This window comes from Belonocnema kinseyi, chromosome 5 (genome assembly GCF_010883055.1).
Source record: "Belonocnema kinseyi isolate 2016_QV_RU_SX_M_011 chromosome 5, B_treatae_v1, whole genome shotgun sequence".
Lineage (NCBI taxonomy): Eukaryota > Metazoa > Arthropoda > Insecta > Hymenoptera > Cynipidae > Belonocnema > Belonocnema kinseyi.
The window spans coordinates 52,500,621-52,521,422 of record NC_046661.1 but is presented as its reverse complement, the minus strand read 5'-3'; the positions used below and the strand labels follow the sequence as shown (position 1 = coordinate 52,521,422).

The 20,802-nt window shown below is 33.9% G+C and overlaps 1 protein-coding gene across 3 annotated transcripts in view; it reads right to left on the bottom strand.

Moving 5' to 3' along the window:
* The window catches only part of LOC117172551 (stromal interaction molecule homolog), a 97,893-nt gene that overhangs the window by 28,779 nt on the left and 48,312 nt on the right, over positions 1–20,802 (bottom strand). For 2 of the 3 annotated variants that reach the window (XM_033360599.1, XM_033360601.1), the window contains exon 2: positions 1,114–1,158. The exons of the other annotated variant lie outside the window; for it this stretch is intronic. In XM_033360599.1, coding sequence (XP_033216490.1) covers positions 1,114–1,158 — 45 coding nt within the window. The remainder of the gene's footprint in view (positions 1–1,113; positions 1,159–20,802) is intronic. 3 annotated transcript variants of the gene reach the window in all.

Below are 20,802 nucleotides of genomic sequence, written 5' to 3'. Positions count from 1 at the left end.
CAACTTTTTATTTGCAATCATCGCAGAAATCAAAGTTATGACAAAAGGCAATCCGCAAAGAATAAAAATTATAAAGTTAAATGACAATTAGGACAAACAATAGTTAAAGCAATTAACGATATTCATAAATAAAAATTATGGAAAATATCGTTTCGAAGAAATAGAGATATGTCAAAGAGAAATTTGGATAAACAAAAATTATAGACAAATTTTATTTTGGCCATTTTCATGTGTCACATAAATAAAAATTACGGCAAATGGCAATACGCAAAACTAAAATTGAGATAAAATTTAAATTACGGAAAATAAAAATGATGGCAAATATCGTCTCGGACAAATGTAAATTGTAGCAAGTGGAATTTGGGTAATTACTGTCAACAGCGGGCAATTATTTTTATTACTAACCATTATAAAAAATATAACTTAAAGTATGAAGAAAATTAAAAATGGATTATTTTACAAGAAAACTATTATCTACCAACCTTGTTTGGAACTGCCTAATCGTTTAATATTACTAAAAATAAAACTTAAACAGCTTTCAATAATAATTAATCTATTGCAATACATAAACTCGATACAAAGAATCAACATTATAGCATTTTCAATTAGAACAATGTTTTTTTTGTATTGCTTACAAATAAAAGTAATTTCTAGCTAATACTAAGGGTTTTCCTGGTAGGTATGTAGATTATACCTAAGCATAAATACTAATTATTGATAAAAACTAAAGTTTGGCATTAAGAAAGGAATCCAAAAGATTGGCAATACCAATATTTGTTATTTCTTTACGGTAAAACGAAAAAAATTGCTTTATTACAAAGAATAGGATATTAATAAATTAATAACAAAAAGTGAAATTCAATTTACATGATGACCCTCCTTATCCAGAGAAAATAGTTTTCATAAAATGTGCATTATATTGATTATATAATTGTCAATGGAGCTTCTCACTTCAAACTTCAACCCACTAAATTCGGCAATTAATTAATTAATTCACTCCACATCACAAATAAAATCTCTAAGCTCATATTAAATATCCTTTATAAAGCATTTACGAATTTACGAACAAACATTAAATGAAAATATTGCAGTAAAATTTTTCAGGATCTTTACCTTCGAAACTTTTTCGACGCTTCTTTTCGAATTTTTCATTCTGTTCTGAAAAAAAGAATGATGCTTGACATTATATGCTACTGATACAGTACATTTTATCTGATGATTATATAAACATCCTGGTCGATAGTATTTCTTATTAATATAATAATTATCATACATTTTTTACATAAACTGGATGCCGACAAATTTACTACACTTTACTGCCATTTAGAGGATGAAAATGCTAAATTTAATTTTAACTGTTAGAAATAGTTTGAAATGCTAACAAATTAATTTTTTTTTAAGTTGCACAATGATTTATAACAAAAAATTTAATTATTTTAGTGTTAATAAAAGCGATCGTTTTCTAATATTTTGTTTAAATCGCAACTTTTGATTATAATAATCTAAGAATCGCAGATTTGGTAAAATCTTTATTTTGGATAAGAAAGAAACATTTTATCCTAAAGTGCTAATAAATTTTTTTACTTTAAATCGTATGTCCTACATGAAAACACTTTTAAAAATATAATATTTAAAATGACACCGGAAAAATGATAATTCTTCAATTTTATATTAATGTTAATTTGAATTTGAGCAAACTAAAATTGCGCGATAGCTAGATTTTTTTATATCAAGAAACTAAAATTTATATTTTATTTTCAAATTAATTTTATTTTGATTTAATTAAAAATTTTACTGGAAAAAATATGGAAAACGTTCAAAAACTTAAAAATAAAGTAACGAAAATGAAAACTCAGGTAAAAAGTGAATTTCATTAATGGACATTAAAAAATGCTTAAGAAATAGAGGTGGTAATGTACAGTTCGTGATTATAAATTGCAAATCAAATTTGAATTAAAAAAAAAAAGATTTTTGAGTTTAGATTATGCAGAGCCATGGTTATAGGAATAGGATGGGACATGTCACGACATGACTAGACATGGCGTAGTGGATGCAAAATAACAAGCGGGGCGGTCTACCATCTTGGATTGCTAAACCGGTATTGCGAGAGAAAGAGCAGAGTGTTTTCCTTCTCTCACCTAATCCCCTTGTTTTTGCATACCAACATGGTCTACTCCCCCTTGTAACTTATGATCAATTCCGCTTCGAAATAAGGAAGCATGTGACTAGGGAACGTTCATAAACTACGTTACCGGGGGGGGGGGGGTCCGTCGAAACCTACGGTTAGTAACAGGGGGAGGGGGGCAGTGTGGATGCAACGTTACCAAACATTATCTTAACGTTATGAGCCAAGATAGCGTTTTATTAGCACGTTCCCCGATGAGAAATTTAAACGAAGTTATTGAATTTTCCGACAGAGGGCCCTTTAACGATATGGTATTTTTATCTCCGTTTCTCGACTGTGTTAATATTTCGTTGTCCTCGGCAGGCTGTGTTCACTCAATGCTTTAGAAGTGCAGACCGATAATCGACGGTGGTGCCATCAAACGAGCCCGCAGGTTTTTAAGATAAGATAATAGATGCTTGAGGTTATATACAGATGATTTGTAGATAATGTAATTAAAAAACCAGTAGAAAAACAAATAAGAATACATAAATAATTACCGAAATAATTATTTATATATTTCTGCCTATTTTTCTATTGCTTTTTCATAAAAACATGTTCTAAGGAAAAAATAAAGATGATGGAAGTATGTTTGAATCAAACTTTGGCCCCTGAGCAACGTGTAGCGGGGGAAAGTACTACAGAGCCATCTAACGAGCCCGCAAAACAGGATCAAAGTATGTGTCTTAACGGTTGCCTATATTAGTGACCACAGCCTGGTCCTCGGTGAATGGATGATCAAAACCATCAAAACGAACAAGTCCATTCCGGCCGGCGAGAATCACTTTCTTATTTTCATTTTTCTTGATTAATTATCGAACTACACGGACACGTAGGCATATATTGTCAAATGAACTTGCCGGAAGCGCAAACTAACGCAGAATAAACGTAAAATCCATGTTTAGCAAATGTCTACGTATTTGGGCGCAGATCATGATTCAACAAAGCATGATCCTGCCAGGCGCTAGTAAAAAAAAGTCAACCAATCAGATTCGGCACCCCAGGGCACCCGACCTTCCTGACATCTTGGATCGAGTGCGGCAGTTGGCTTCCCCTTCCATTCGCGCCAATGCAGTGAGTATGGTGGGGGGCGTCGGTACACTCTAAGTCACTCCAAGTCGAACGTATTTGAGCATGGAATTGGCGGGACCATGGTTTGTTGGATCATGCCTCACAACCATGCGCGTGCATCTGCATGATTATCCACAGAACCATGCGCGCGCAATCGAGCAGAACTATCAGAAGTGTTTGAATAGGCAACACAATCAAGCCTTGAGTCCATGCACCAGAACGGCCGGATCTCGGAATGGCCGGAATGAGATGTTGACCAATCAGAAACGTTCCGCGGAAATAGTGTCATTCTCGCGCCGAACTGAGCCGAACTCAGCCATGAACCAGAATGACCGTTACGCGTAAAGACCGGAACACCAATCACAGAACACCTTTGACAAGAAGGTAATTCTTCATCTTGCCGAAGATGCTCTGTGATTGGTATTCCAGTCATTCCGGGTTGCGGTCATTCCGGTTCATGTGTTTAATAACTTTGGAAATGAACGGAACGCCTTTTGGCACGAACTTAAAAATTTCGAACACTTCGGCTGAGTTCGGCGTGAGAATGACACTGTTTCCGCGGAACGTTTCTGATTGGTCAACGCCTCATTCCAGCCATTCCAAGATCCGGTCATTCTGGTTCATGGACTGGAGGCCTCAGCTGTAATAATCTTTTTGCGATTAAGAATCGTGTAAAGTTTGAAATTTGATAAGATTGTACATTATTACAAATAGATGAAATAGAAGCAATGGAAGTATGCGAAGAGATAGCAAAGCACGCTCGTATTATTTGTAGAAAAGCATTTTGCACGTGAAGAAATTTAGACTGGAGGTACTGGGAGGCTAAAATAATATGCTTATCTTTTTTTGCATATTCGAAGACATATACTATAAATATTACTTTCATCCCGCACGTCATTAATTATTTTCGCACCTTTTCAGCTTGTAAAATTTATTAAAGAAATCGACCATTCGAATTTTTATTTGCCAGAAAAGAGAAACAACATTTAATTTTATTATTTATTTAGTAGAATGAGGTGATTGAATTTTGAGGATAGGTCTTGAGCCCAGCACTTTATATCAATTTTCAATTAGGGTCAATACGAAAAAGCAAAGGTTACTGAAATATTTTAAATAACACTAATAAAAGTCTAACCTTTGAAATTCATATCACTCTTGCCCATATTTACCTAATTTGCAAAATATGATGGTCACCATATATGTGCATAATAATTTAATTTCAATTCTACCGCTAATTATCAGGCACGCGCATGGTCGTTGCAGAACGTCGCATTTCGACGCGATGTCGATATGCGAAAGACGTCAACGAAGCTGGAGGCAGAAGGGGTACCCGCGCTTGATTGCCCCCCCCCCCCCCGAACCGAGGCGCGTGGGCTCACACAGACGGGAATTTTGAAGCTTTGCTCATGGGAAAATTTTTTATATATGGAGGTTGGATTTTTAGGCATCTAAAAACGTGAGAAACCACCATAGGAGGAATTAGCTAGGAATTGATTGCTATGGAATGGCGGTGCACACTTAAGAGCCTTCGAAAGAACCTTAAGAAGGCTAGGACGCAAAGCATTGAATCTGGGACATTGCCATTGAGTATTCTACATGGACATAGGAAACACGGGACTGGGCATGCCATCCTAACTTGGCCGAGCGGGGTTAAATCCACGGGAGGGGGGAGAGCCGCCATCTTACGATGTGCCATTTGATTATGCGCTGGAGCATTTTTGCCGACAAACTGCATGAAAATATAAAAATGTGGGCGCTGCCATGTTTATCGCGGGACATCAAAATGTGGCGGACCTCCCCCCTCATTGCATCAACCCCGCAATGGCATGCCTATTCCCTTGTTTCCTGTGTCCATGTATTTAATAGTTTCTTCCACGGACATAGGAAACACGACACTAGGAATGCCATCCTAACTTGGGCGAGACGGGTTGAATGCGCGGGAGGGGGGAGAATTCCATGAGTGGGGAGAGCCGCCATCTTACAAAATAACTTGTAAATCTTTCAACCTTTCTGAATTAGTTTTAAATTCTTTAAAAAGAAACTTGAAGATTCCGCCAAGTTCCTAATAATTCCTTGAAATCACATGAATTCTTAGAAATCTTGTAAGATTTCTTTAAAATCCTTAAAGTCCTCCGAATTTTTTTGAATTCCCTACAACTTCTTTGAAATAATTGAAAATATAGTAAAATTGACTAAAATTAATTCAAATCTTTTAATTCCAAAATTCTTTAAATATTCTTAGACTCCTTAAAATCTCTTGAAAATCCTTAAATCAATCAATTTCTTTAAAGACCTTGAAATCTCCTAAAATTCAAGACATCTGTTTTAATAGCTTTTAAATAGCTCGCTTGACTTTCTTTAAAATCAGTAAAACTGTCGTAAAATCTCTTGTAAATCATTAAATATTTAAAAACTATTTTTCGATTATTTTTAAATCATTTAAAAAGAAGCTTTGAGATTCCGCCAAGGCCATAGTAATTTCTGAAAATCACTTGATTTCTTAGAAATCCTTAAAGTCCTCCGAATTTTTTAAAATTCCCTTTAACTTCTTTGAAGTCATTTTTAAAACTTCAAAATTGACTAAAATTAATTAAAATCTCTTAAAATCCTTAAATTGTTTAGACTCCTTAAAATCTCTTGAAAATCCTTAAATCATTGAATAAAAAAAATTGAAGTCTCTTAAAATTTATTAAAATCTTTTGAAATAACTTTTTAAATAGCTTTATTATCAATCCTTTAAAAGAAAAACTTCAAATCCCGTCAAGTCCCTATAGTAATTCCTTAAAATCACTTGAATTTCAGAAAATCTTTAAGTTTTTGTTTGAAAATGCTTTAGATCGTCCGATTTTTGTTTTAAAATTCCTTCGACTTCTTTAAAATCATTTAAAATTTTCGAAATTGAGTACAGTGAATTAAAATTCTTTGAATTTTCTTAAATTCCTTTAAATATTAAAAAAATTACATCAATTGAAATCTCTTCCAATTCATTAAAATCTCTTTAAAAAACTTTTCAGTAACTCGCTTGACATTCTTTGAAATCACCTAAAGTGCCTTAAAATTTGATCAAATCTCTTGCAAATCCTTAAAATTTTTTGGATTCTTAAAAAACTCTAAAATTCCTTGAAAATCTTTCAATTTTTCTGCAATTTTTAAAAAAATTTTGAAATCGTTACAAATCTCTTGAGAAATCCTAAAATCACTTAAAATCTTTTAAATTCTCTTTGATATAACTTTATTTGATATGAAACTACTTAAAATGACTTATTATCGAAAAGTATTATGACATAAGTCGCCGGCAATTGAGGTTATAACCTCAATTGCCAACAATAATGAAATAAAAAAATTTTCCAAACAATAATGAAATAAATGGCTTTTCTTGCTTACAAGCAAATCTATGTCACGATTTTTTTACTTAATTTCGCCGAAATTAATTAATTTTAGTCAAACTCCTATGTAAACAATGCTTTGCAGTCCACCAAGTGGTATAACCTTACAGATTTTGATGTCACCGATCGAGCGTGACGTAATATTAGAATACTCAATAGAATGTGTTCAAGGTCTTCGTCTGTTTAAGGGGTTGCACGGGCAACTATAAGGCGAGTTTATGATATTCTTGCGCGCTAGTCCAGCTCTGAGCGAGTAGTGATGACTTATCATTTTCCTGTGGGTTCTGTAAAATGTCCAAAAATTCTTAACACATTGTGTAATTTTCAATTATTACACAACAATCACGAGACTTTTGACATGACCGCATTTACTAGTTGTGAGTGGTTACGACATACCTCACATGTTCAAGAAAAGTTTAAATATCTCAGAAATGCACTCTTTTATGATAAACGCAAGTTAGAGTGAAAATATCGAAATTAAGCGAATAAATTAAGCAAATACAAAAGAAACAGTCGTGGTTTGGCATCCGAATGGATTCACATTTTTTACGGTTAATTACTTCTGTTCGGTTTCTGAATTTGTAAATACTGTAGAGCGGAGTTACGGGCAAAGCAGCCATTCAGGAGAGCGAGCTAATCTTATGCCATAAACATCACATTTTATATAAAGATCCGTCAGAACTATGCGGACCTATGCAGTAAAAAGTTATGACGAATTTTGTACAGGTACAGTTAATAATACAATAGACTTTGAGGTACACATTCTCATCGTGACACTCGCTCTACTTGCCCGATTTTTGACACATTCGTTAATGCATATTTATTTTCTGAATTACCTTGCAATAAAAACTAAAATCTATTCTTCATACATTATTCCCTATCTCACGTTGTTATAATAAAAATAGGATTTTTATTGTCATATTATTTTTTATGGACAAAAAAAAATATTCTGTAAATCTTCTTTTATAATTTCTACTCGTCCCATCTCTTTGACATAACATTGGAATTTTCGACTTTTTCATATCGCTCGAAGACAACGAGTGGACAGTTTCGCGCGAAATCGTCGAGTCACTGTACATGGTGTTTTTCGCTCGAAGAACGAGGGAAGTTTTCGGTGTGCCTCACAGTGGGGGAAAAAGCACATTTTTTGACAAAAATCTACTGACAGTGCAAATCTTAACGGATTTTGATTTTTCTTTTTTAGAATTGACCGTAAGGCTTCCAGGTATAACATTTAACTTTGCAATTTTACTTTGCAATTTTTATTTTGACCTAAATGAAATTTTTTATTTAACAACAAACTTACAACTTTTTGTTGGTAAACTTTTCCATGATACCATTTCTTCTAAGATTTTGAAATTCTTTAAAAAAAGTTCATAATTCAATGTAAAAACAAACTACAAATAATTTATTAGTGGGTTAGAGTAACAACAATTTTTTAAATGTTATAAACAAATTAATTAACATAATTCATTTTTTCGTGATTTGCAATGATTAGCTAATTTTAACCCAAGCTGTTGTATAAAGTATTTCAGATAATGATGTGCGCTTATAATAAGTTAAGAATAGCTAATGATTGCCAATTATTCAAACAATTTTTAGAAACAAATGCATATTTTCACCATTTTCTGATGAAAGGGCTTGATTTTTCTACGGAATCAACTTAAAATGTTTTTCCTAAGACTCCTTGCTATCATATTTTTCATATTGACTTAAAAATGTTAGTTACTTAAACAGTTTCTATAAACAAAAGCGCACTTTGACCATTTTTTTCATTAATAGGCTTGATTTTTTGCGGAGTTAATTCGAAACACCTTGCAAAAAAATCTATGCTATCATATTTTTAATAGTGACAGCAAATTATAATTATTTAAACTATTTTATAAACAAATACACATTTTGACCATTTTTTTCATTGAAAGGCTTGATTTTTTGCGGAGTTAATTCAAAAAACCTTGCAAAAAAATCTATGCTATCATATTTTTAATAGTGACAGCAAATGATAATTATTTAAACGATTTTCTTAACCAAATACACATTTTTACCATTTTTTCATAAACAGGTTTAATTTTTTTTCGGAATCAATGCGAAATATCTTGCAAAAGATTCCTTGCTGTGATATTTTTTATAGTGACCTGATATATGACAGCAAGGCTTTTTTTGCCGAAAATGGACAAAAATCTAGTGACCGCCCAATTCTTCATAAATCGTAAATTTGGTTTTTTATTTGTGTATAGAAATTGTTTAAATAATACAAAAATTTTGGTCACTATGAAAAACATAATAGCAAAGAGTCTTAGGCAAAACATTTTAATTTGATTCCGCAAAAAAATCAAGACTTTTCATAAAAAAATTGTCAAAGTGTGCATTTGTTTATAAAAATTGTTTAAATAATTGGCAATCATTAACTAATCTTAACTGCTTGTAAGCGCACATCATTATCTGAGATACTTTATATAAAAGGTATAGGTTAAAATTATTTAATCATTGCAAATCACGAAAAAATTACTTTTGTTAATTAATTTGTTTGCAACATTAGTAAAAAAATTTTGTTACTCCCACCCACTAATAAATTATTTGTAGTTAGTTTTTAATTGATTTATGACCTTTTTTTAAAGAATTTCAAAGTCTTAGAAGAAATGGTATCATGGAAAAGTTTAGCAACAAAAAATTGTAAGTTTGTTGTTAAATACAAAATTTTCGTTAAGTCAAAATAAAAATTGCACAGTTAAATGTTGTACCTGGAAGCCTTACGGTCAATTCTAAAATAGAGAAATCTAAATCCGTTAAGAATTGCACTGTCAGTCTATTTTTGTGCAAAAAATATGACTTTTCTCCCACTATGCGCCTGCTCAAAGGAATCAGTCCCATGTGCGGCCGTGAATAAGTCAGTGTTCATATAATTAAAATCAATAATTTTTATAAAATGCACAGAAATGTATATAAATTGTATTTATCAGAATTTTCTTTGTGAACCGTAAGCTAGTTATTTTTGGAATTCAATGAAAATAAACTGTTTCTTACGAAATCTATGTGTTATAATTTTTTTTCTGACTGAAATCAAAAGTTATACAGTTTATATGTGTTCTTGTGCATTTCATAATAAATGTTTATTTTAATAAAAATAATTGTATTCAATGTCCACTTTGAATTACGCGCCAACTGTGGCCAACCAGCGCGCGAGCCTAACGCAAGCGCAGTAGCTCAAGGCGTCGCCATTATCATTAAATTAAATGAAATTGAGATTAATGAGTTAATCGCGTGCCTGATAAATAGCGGTAGAATTGAAATTAAATTATTATGCACATATATGGTGACAATCATATTTTGCAAATTAGGTAAATATGGGCAAGAGTGATATGAATTTCAAAGGTTAGACTTTTATTAGTGTTATTTAAAATATTTCAGTAACCAGTAATGATTATTAATCCCAAAAGTGATTGGGAGTAATAATTAGTGACTTAGAAGAGTCAATAAAAGGATTCCTCGAGGTTGCATCTCTCCAGGAAGCATCATGTCTCCACTATGCCTAAGGACATCCAGTTGGTTCGCCGTATTTGAAGAGAGCGTGCTTGATTCCGAACTTGAATCTTAACTTCTTATTCATAAAAAAATCGGCCCTTTTCAGAGCCAACCCATTTTTTAAGGAAGGAAAAAAAATTCTTCATCTTCATGTTTCATTTGCTTATGGCATTTCTAGCTCGAACATCAGTTGAATTTTTTCACCGACTTCAAGTGATATTTCTCTCTTCTTCGAGTTGAATTAACCTCTCGAATTACTCGAGTGAAAAAATTGAGCCGAACATCGGTTGAATTATTTCAACCAATTCAAATGCAATTTCACTCGTGAAAATTTAGAGAGTTCGTTTAATAAATTAAAAACTATGAGTGCTGTCCAAAAATGCACAAAGAAATATTGCAGGAATTTTTAAACGTTGAAATTCCTCCAAAACTTTTACCCATATTTTGCATCGTTGAGCTTAGAATTTGAATTTTCGATTTTTACATGATCATTCACGAGAGTGTAATGTATTCGTTCAAATTTTCGATCTCTGGTTTTTAACGGATCTTTACGTTTCGGCAGTCACAGAATCCGAAAATCATAAAATTTTATCGGTATCTGTCTGTCTCTATGTATGGTTACCTGAATGTTGTAGCCACGCTAAACTTTGAGGTTTGAAATGAAGGTTAAGTTCATTAACCAGATATTTCCAACAAAAATAAAACAATGTAAAGCATTTTCGAAATATTAGAAATTTTTTTTCAAATTTAAAAATGGTTGTCAACAAATATTTTGAAAAATTTCAAAATACGCAAAATTTTTTTTTTTAATAGGTTAAGAAATACCAATCCAAATTTCTACTAGATATAAAATATATTTTTTCCGAAACTATTGCCGTGAAATTCCTTATTTAGACAAAAGTTGGATCATTTTCAAAAATATGCAATTTTGGCTTTTTAAGAGATCCATAAGTTTAAAGAATTGTTTTTAGTAGATTTTAACAAGATTTACAAATTATCTTGATGAATTTTTTCAATTGGACACAAGTTATTGAGCGCGAAGCGCGAGTTTCGTAATGAGTATGTAATCGCCAAAGTCGTAGGTGCTTTGAGAACCTTCTTTAAAAACAAATCGAAAAAAATGTCAGTTACAATTTATGGCTATATTTACTCAGAAGTTTAAATCACAGCTTTCGATTTAATTTATAGTATTTACGATATTTGAAAAAAAATTAGCTAAGTGTACGCAGTAAATGTACGAAAACGAGCGCGAAAGCGTACCCGTGTGCTCTAGGCGCGTTCAACTCTGGCGCGAAGCGTCGCATGGAATAAGAATGTCCCCGCGCAGCGGGGATATTTTCTTCATAGTATTTTCGACGAATAAAATCAAAATTTCAAGTCCTATAAAAAAATGGTTCAAATAAATTTTGTAGGAGTTTTAGAAAGCTGCAATTTCTTGTTGCCGATTTTTTTCTTATCTCACGCATTTTGGTTTGAAATTTGTATTTTCGATTTTCTGTATAGTACTTTCGATAAATAAAACCAAAATGATAAGTCCTATTAACCAGAAGTTCTTGATACTATCTGGTCTTGCACCAGAAAAGTTCTTCGTTGGTTTTTTCTCCTCTGCGGCAGTGCTTGCTGGACATTCCTCCTCAGATGTTATGAGGTTGTGGCAAAACTCCTTAATGCGGATGATGTTATCAGTATCTTCTGTCACCTCTAGTGTTTTCGGGATCTAGTATACCTCTCTCTGAAAAGTATCTACCTCGTTGGGTTAGGGTAAATTTTTGACAAAAGAAGGGAGATCGCCATTGCATTTGTCAGGAAGAAACTTTTAACTTTCACTGACCCATCTTTCCCTCTTCTGTATTTTCCTCCTCGCGTCAGATAACACCCTTATTTGATCAATAGTAGGCTGCTTGGTTTTCAGCAGCTTAGACTTGATCAGTATGTGATTGTACATCCTTAGTAGCAGTAATAGTAGTCTATGACAGACTGAACATGCCTCCCAACCAATCTTCTTGTTCAGTTGGTGCAAGCCTCTTTTTACTCTTTTGATCCATCGTCGGTCTTAGTCTTTGATTTGAATCATCCTTAATGTCTTAGTGTAGTTACTTCCTCTGCGCCTGCGGCTTGTTCATACGGTAGTTGGAGAAGCGACCCACGTATATATCCCTTTTTTGAGAAGTAGACGAATTGACTTCGAAATGACTAATTATAAGGGCTGAAGCCAGGCGTGGATTTACCATAGAGGCAACATGGACATTAGTTCGTAAAAAAAGGCGGCACTTTTGTTATCCGCCTGGGGCGGATAATTCTTAAATCCGGCCATGGCTGAAACTCCGGACGTACGGTTTGACGACCGATTGCCGGGAGCCCTGCGCATTCGATTGTTTTGGACCGTACTTACTACAACTATATTTGGTGTTAGCATTGTTGTTCTCACCAGCAGCTAGGGAAAGGGTTCGTTCTTTCTTTTAGAGGCCCGCATACAAAGATAAGGCTGCATACTCTGAGAGGTCACCCGATACCCCAGAGTCACAGTTTAAAACACATCATCGAGGCGCACAGGCAGTGTCAACAATGCGTCGGCATTAGTAGCGGAGAGACAAAAACGAACATTAACCGCAGTGGATAATTGTATCAGATGTTAGCACATGCGTCAGTTGATTTTCAGTATTTAGTTATTTCAGTGTTTTTATTTTACACAATTACTAATTCATAATTTCCAGTCGGACCAATCCATATTGTGGCGACATTCACAAAAAATTCAGTACTGCGCCAATATGGGTTAGCCGCTACTGACTTGCCATTATTGGCGCAATAATGGCTATCACGAATATTTAGTACTGCGCCAGTACTGGGAAGATAGTAATCCACCAGTACTGGGTAACAGTACTACGCCAGTACTGGTCAGCTGATACTGGCCTGTCATTACTGGCGCAGTAATGGCTATCATGAATATTTAGTACTGCGCCATCTCTGGAAAAACAGTACTACGCCAGTGCTGGTGCAGTAATAACCACCATGAATATTTATTACTGAGCCAGCACTGGAAAGAAAGTACTGCGCCAGAACTGGGTAATACTACCAATCCAATACTATATAGCCATTACAGGCTTGCAAATACCTGGCGCAATAATGGCTATCATGAGTATTTAGTACTGTTTCAGTACTTAATAGATAGTATTGCACCAGTAATGGGTGGCAGTACTACGCCAGTACTGGTTAGGTGCTACTTGCTTGCCATTACTGGCGCAGTAATGGCTATCATGAATAATATTTAATATTATTTACTTATTTCCTAATGTATTTCCATCTTGAATTGAATTTAAACTTTCGCGCGCTTTGTACATGATCGCCAGAAGTTGGTACGATCTAAATGGCTACCAACGGCTACCAACATCAACTCAACGTCATTTTACTCGGCATCGTGAAACGTTTTGATTGTTCTTATGGAAAAAGTGCAGTTTTTCGCGAACTGTTGCGATTTATGAGCAGTAATTGAAGGTAAGCCCAGGATTCTATCGTAAAAGAGTGATTTTTTTTATATCGTCAAGCTGCATTGTTACAAAAAATTTACTCATTTTCGTCAGAAATTCAACCATTAAGATTGATGCACGTGTTAAAAAAAATAAACTACAATATTTTAGGTTTTCTTCATTTTATATTCCTCATTTTCTTTCACGTGTAGAACGCGAGGATGCAACATTTCGGAAAATTTGGACTCTGATTCCATTTGCTCTTGGGAACAATCAGAGGAAACTGGAAGCGAGGAAGAAAATATTGCTACTGATCAGATCTCTAATCCGCCATTGCGGGCGCAGTACTGATTCCCAGTACTGTGCCCGTATTCCATCATCACTTATTGTCAGTACCGTGACCGTATTCCGCCAGTATAGGTGCAGTACCGATTGCTAGTATCGTGCCCGCATTTCACCAGTACGGGCGCAGTACTAATTGCTAATACCGTGTACGTATTCCGCCAGTAAAGGCAGTACTCAGCCAGTGCTGGAAAGCCAGTAATGGTAAAACGTTATCATCCAGTACGGGCATCAGTTCAGGCGCCTGTACTGATTGCCAGTACCAAGCCTGTATCCGCTAGTACGGGCACAGCACTGCGTCAGTTGTTAAAGTCTGATTGGGTTAAAAAATTGCAAAGAACTTGTTTCTCAATTGATAAAACTCTGTAGTTCTTCACAAAGTTTATCACTAAAACGAAAATACTTTTAATGAATGTAAATTTGACTATTTCATTATTGTGTTAAAAAATTCCGTGTTTCTTGTGAAATCTCATCTCTTTCTAAAGATAAATGTATCTTTCATAAAATTCAACTACTTGTTTAAAATGAGCGTTTTTGTAGAATATTTTACTATTTCCATGAAAATAACTTTATAGTTGCAAATTAACTTCCTGACTAAAAATACAAAAAGAAATATTTTTTATATTAAAAATGCCACTATATTTGCAAAGAATTTTAAGATTTGATACAAAATTTAACTGTTTGAAAAGAAAATTATTAAATTAACTTTGTTTATGTGAAAACACATAAACACACTACTTTGTTGGAAATTGATCTACTCTGTCAAAAAGGAATTTCTTTGTAAATTAAACTGTTTGGTTGTAAACAATTAGTGTTTACTTTTAATTCGGATTTTCAAAACTTTGAGTACATATAAACCACTTGAATACAATTTCATGATCGAGACCAAACTTGGAGTTTTCTCTTAAATTTATATGCATTGATGATATTGACGTTTTTATTCAGGTATAAATTATTATATGTATCAGATAACAAAATGGACAAAACTAACAAAAAAAATATTTATTATCACGAAGAAAAATCCAACAGAAACCGTTCACACGGACCTGAGTGTTTACGTTTCTAAAGAATGATTTAGTACCCTGCCAGTAGAACCACCGTAAATAACACATATGGACACGTTTCACGACGTCTCATTGTATATTTGAAATTTTAATTTGGTTCTTTAATTTTCTATTTCAATTAATAACTCTTTTATTTTTGTATGTCTTAAAATGCTTAGAATAAAAAGGCCTTACACCTTCTTGACTTTTAATATTAGTTTCAGTATAAATAATGAAGTTCCTCAAGTCTATTACAATTACAATTTTTGAAATTCAAACATGAGTGGGGTCTTAACTTTCATCATTTATTATATTAAAAAGTCAACATGAATTAAACTATTATAAAAGTTGTATAAATTTCCCCTTTTTAAATGTTTCAAATTTGTACATTTTGTATCTTATCTCCTGATCAACTCTCAGCTTTAAACTTTTAATATTTAATTATTTCGCTCTGAAATCGTTTAATATTAATCAAGTTTGAATTTTAAACCAAAGGAATAGAATAATTTTATATGAAAACCTTAAACAATTATTTTATTTTTAAATATTTCAAAATGGAAATTTATCTTTAAAAATAGGCCTAAGAAAATGTTTGTAATTACACTTTTTTGGGGGATAAAGTTTCGAATAGCTGAATTCTCCGATTTTCTTCAAACTTCGTATACTTATGTTTTTTGATGCGCAAAATCTTTCAAACATAAGTTATAGATCTCATAAAAATACATATTTTTTGTAACATGCATTTTTTTGTACGAGTGATAGTTTTCATGAAAATGAGTGATAATCGATTTTCATAAAAAACAACATTAAAATCCTGTCTTTTTGCGTTCATCTAAGCCAACATGCACAATATCGCTAAATATGTTTAAAAAAGTTGTATAGCTCATCAAGTTACAGATTTTTTATTTCAAACATTTTTATCTGCGAGTGATAGTTTTCGCGAAAATTAGTGATACATCGATTTTCATGAAAAAAACTTTAAAAATCAAGGTTTTTTTAGTTTAGCTCAGTCAATATACAAAATGTCGCAAAATACTTTTAATTAAAGTTGTAGACCTCATTAAGATGCACATTTTTTTATTTTAACATTTTTTCTACGAGTGATATTTCTTGAGAAAATTAGTGATGCATCTGATGAATTGTAACAGCTTTCAATGCAATAAGCTAAAGGTCGTTCTTTGCCGTCCGTGCTCATAGTACTTACAGGCGTGTGCTTCTTGCATGCATTCATTATTTTTGAGGTTTCCTTCTTTCGGGTCCTAATTAAGATGGATGAAACATGTAATATTTTCAGTCTAAGTATGATTCTCCAAAAAAGAGAAAAAACACTTTATTGGTCGCGACAAATCGAACTCATTCCAACTGAACGATTTTGCTCAAAACACAAGAAGAAGATGACTCTTTTGGAATCTCAAATTATTTGCGGCTAGTTCTTGTGTCAGAAAGCAGGCAAGTACCGCCATACTAATACCGTTGCGGAAAATACGTGGTTTGAGAGGTGCCACATTTCCGCAGCGTTCTGTATGCTCATTTCACACTGTTTCGCTGTAGGGTTCAATTTTGAACAAACGATCCGGGAAATCAGCCTCGTAAACATCAGCCGTCGAAAACACGAGCGTCGGTGTATAGTGGAAGGATCATGGATCCTCGGAATGATCCACAGAGGACATCCCTACAACTATCGGTTCGAAATCTGTCTCGAAAATAAGAGAGATCAGGCTGCTTTAATCCTTAATATAAAATCTCTAGGCGATATTGTCGAGTCCAATTCTCACGATCTTCAATTTTGAATGCAATATGCGTGTGACAAAAGGTGCACTATAGGTGAAATTGTATTTTTCTGGTTTAAAATCTAATATAACGAGAAGAAATAGAGATAACTCAACAAATTAAAAAAAAAAGTAAATGTTACGTGGATTAAGGATAAATATGTAAAAATGCCTAAATTTGCTTATTGTAGGGGTTGAAGTTAGGGGTGAAGTTGAGCATGTTTAAAAAATCGATGACCTTTGGCTTTTCTTTTTGCTGAATCTCAAGAGAAAATCAGGATATCAATACAATTTTTTTTAAATCATAGTAAATGTAATGCAGAATAAGGAAAAAAATATTAGGATACCATCAACACGTAAATTAGGGGTTGAAGTAAGGGGTAAATAGCTATAAATCAGAAAATTCGCTGAAAACATTGTAAAGGGTTTTTGTGGGTGGTAAAACGATTCTAGTAACCATTTCTTCAAAATTATCAACTGTATGGGATGGTTTCTCGATATCATGCTCCTTTCTAGGGGTGGAAATGCACAGCGAGAATCTGAAAACGCGAAATATCGCAGAATAGAATTGCAAATGATTTTGGTTAAAAATTCTTGTATTTTGTTGAAAAAGTTATCTTTTTTGGTAGAAAATGAATCTTGTTAGCCAGGGAAAATGAAAAATGTGTTAGCATAAGGTAGAGATTCTTTAAATTGGTATTTTTTGCTTTTCTGTATCAAGAAAAATCTTGAATTTTCGTACACTTTTTTGAGACGTACAATTTCGAGATTTCTCGTGGAAATTTTTTTTATATAGATTTATGTAGAAATACCACTTTTTTACATTAAACTGGGAAAGAAGAATGCAATGTTAAAAATTTATTATAATATCACTCGAGTTTTTTAATCCTGCGAACAGATCCTGCTCCTAACCTCAAAATCTCAATAAACTGTCATCGCCTTTTACGCCAGCAATGGAATTTGGCAGTTTAAGTTGAAATGAATACAATACTTCACACGAATATTCCTTAATGTTAATGTTCATACTCATAGAAAATAATAAGTTATAACTAGAATATTCAGTTCAAACTTAAAATACTATATTTTTACACTATAACCTCACTCTGAAGCAGAAAAGTATCATTGAACTTGATTGCACTTCACTTTCACCACAAAACCAGCTTCATAAAACTTATAAGCTTCCAAACTTTTATATGCTTTCACTTGTTTTGCAGTGTAAAAACTGTAGGATTGAATCAAATATGACACTACGAGGTGTGTTAAAAAAATAAGATGACTTTATGGTTTTCTCAAAAAATATTCATTTATTCCTCAATATTTATGTTGCCCCCTTCAAAGTAATCCCCCTCAGATATAATACACTTGTGCCAACGCTTTTTCCAATCATCGAAGCACTTCTGATAATCATTTGAATAATCAGTTGAAAATCGATGTCCTTTCATGGGTCTCTTCAGTTTTGGGAAAAGAAAAAAGTCACTGGGGGCCAAATCCGGTGAATATGGAGGCTGAGGCATGACTGTGGTGCTGTTTTTGGTCAGAAAATCTTTCACAAGCAGGGATGAATGAGCAGGTGCATTATCGTGATGCAAAAGCCACGAATTGTTTTCCGAAATTCCGGACGTTTTTTGCGTATCGCCTCTCGCAAACGGCGCATAACTTGAAGGTAATACTCCTTATTGACCGTACGACCTTGTGGTAAGAATTCCTGATGCACTAAGCCACTGTAATCAAAGAAGACAGTGAGCAAAACCATCACATTTGACCGAACTTGACGTGATTTTTTCGGTCTTGGAGACCCACGAGTCATCCCCAGTTATAACCCTTTTGAGAAAATCAGGATCCTTATTGACTTCCTTCAACATCTCCTGAGCGATGGTCATGCGATTGATCTTTTGATCAAAATTAAGCAGTTTTGGAACAAATTTCGCTGACACACGTCTCATGCCCAAAACGTCCGAAAAGATAGCATGGCATGAGCCAACCTATATGCCAACATCTTCAACAACTTCTCTGATGGTAATTTGGCGATTTTTCAACACCATTTCTTCCACTGCTCGAACGTTTTCATCTGTTGTTGACGTGCTGGGACATCCAGGGCGAGGTTCGTCTTCGACACATCCTCTCGGCCTTCTTGGAACAGCTTGTACCACTTGTACACATTTTTCTTACTCAGAGTAGACTCACCGTATGCAACTGTCAACATTTCAAGAGTTTTAGAGCACTGGATTCCATTTTTCACACAAAATTTAATGCAAACTCTTTGCTCCATTTTTTTCGAAAGAAGAAAATCGCCGAGCACATCAAACCCTTCTAACCTTTTACGCCTTTGCCAGAAAAACAACACGAGCTATATAGTCAAAACTGTGAACATATGATCGTGACGAGTCTACCAACACAGCAAAACAAAAAATTTAAAACTTGAATGTACGTAGCCCGCGAAAATTGAAGTCACCTTAATTTTTGAACACACCTCGTTTTCGATTTTTTCCAATTTTTGGATATATATGGTCTTGGCATCTGCAGACAATTTTTCCAAATATTCACTCTGCATTTCGAATAAACAAAAACAATTTTAAAAAACGACGGCCATACATGCCAACTATAGAGACATAGGGAGGAGGATATACGCTAACCAAGCATCTCTAGTGGCGCCATCGCGCGCCGAACATAAACACATTTTCCAATCCACTTTTCAATCGCATTTGTCAAATGCGTATTGACGAGTATGTTTTTGTGGTTAGTATGTTCTTAAATTTATTAGAAATGAGTGCAAAAACTGTGAAAAAAAGTTAAACGTGCCGGAGAAACGTGTTGTGTCGTTGGATGTTTCTCAAGACGTGGAAAGAATGCAAATTTACATTTTTACTCGTTTCCAAATAAACGTGACTTCTTACTACACTGTAAAAAAATTGCTGTAAATATCCACTGCGTTTTTGTAATTGTAACAAGAACTTGTAAGATAACTGTGTTCAAAATAGTGAACTTCCAACTTTAAACAGTAAAAACACAAAATTAAATGTAGTGCTTTCACAAAGTTTTGGGACCTTTCTGAAAGTAGCAAATAATGTCAGTAAAATCATTTCCTATTTTCAGAGACGTGAATTCCCAAATTTTTGTAAAAGCACTACATTTAATGTATTGTTTTTACTTTTTACAGTTTGAAGTTAACTATTTTGAACGCTATTATTTTATAGGTTTTGGTACAATTACAAAAACGCAGTGTAAATTCACAAAAAATTTTTATAGTGTACTCAATTATGAAAAAAAAGATGAGATTTCGAATCCTTTTTTCTCAGAGGCCCTGGGGGCCCCTTGACCCCCAGTCCGCCCCTAGCAGGGTTTACAGGACAAAACAAAGCCGACGACTGCTATTACCTCTAACACTGGATAGTACTAATTTTCATTTTTTTTTGTACTGTTAGCCACTGGAATTTCCCGTAAAACTGTTCCTTCGATTAAAATAAGCCTATCGCGATATTCTTCCTTGACCTAGCTGACGTAAAAACTTTGTACAAGTTTTTCACTTTTGGAGATACCTTTCTTGCGAAAAGAATCAAGTTTCACTTCTTGGAAGTGGCTTTTAATTACTAAACTCATGAAGAAAGCACGAAAAATCTTATTACATTGAAAAAAGTAATGATTCGCAAAATATAACGAGAAAAATCATGCAGGTTCAACATGTATTGTGGGTGTACCTAGGTGCAGTGGATAGAGTTCTGAGCCCAGAGCTGCCAGGTCGTGGATGAAATTTACCCCCACCATACCTACCGTTTGGGAGCCGCAAAATAGAAAGTGCATGATTACCACTGTGAGTTCGTATGTAAGCCGAAAATGCACGTTTTGACTTCGGAGTTCTGCTGTACGATGATTGCCGATCTGAAGGCCTCGGAAGACTTCGGTGGTCTTCTATTTATATCTCGCTCTCCATTTGAAAGAAATTGAAGAAATTGGCGAGTTGGATGTTTTGCGTGATTCTTAATTTCATGCATGCGTCGATTTTCAGGTTATGTTTTCCAAGTGTACATAGAGTGGAAATTATTG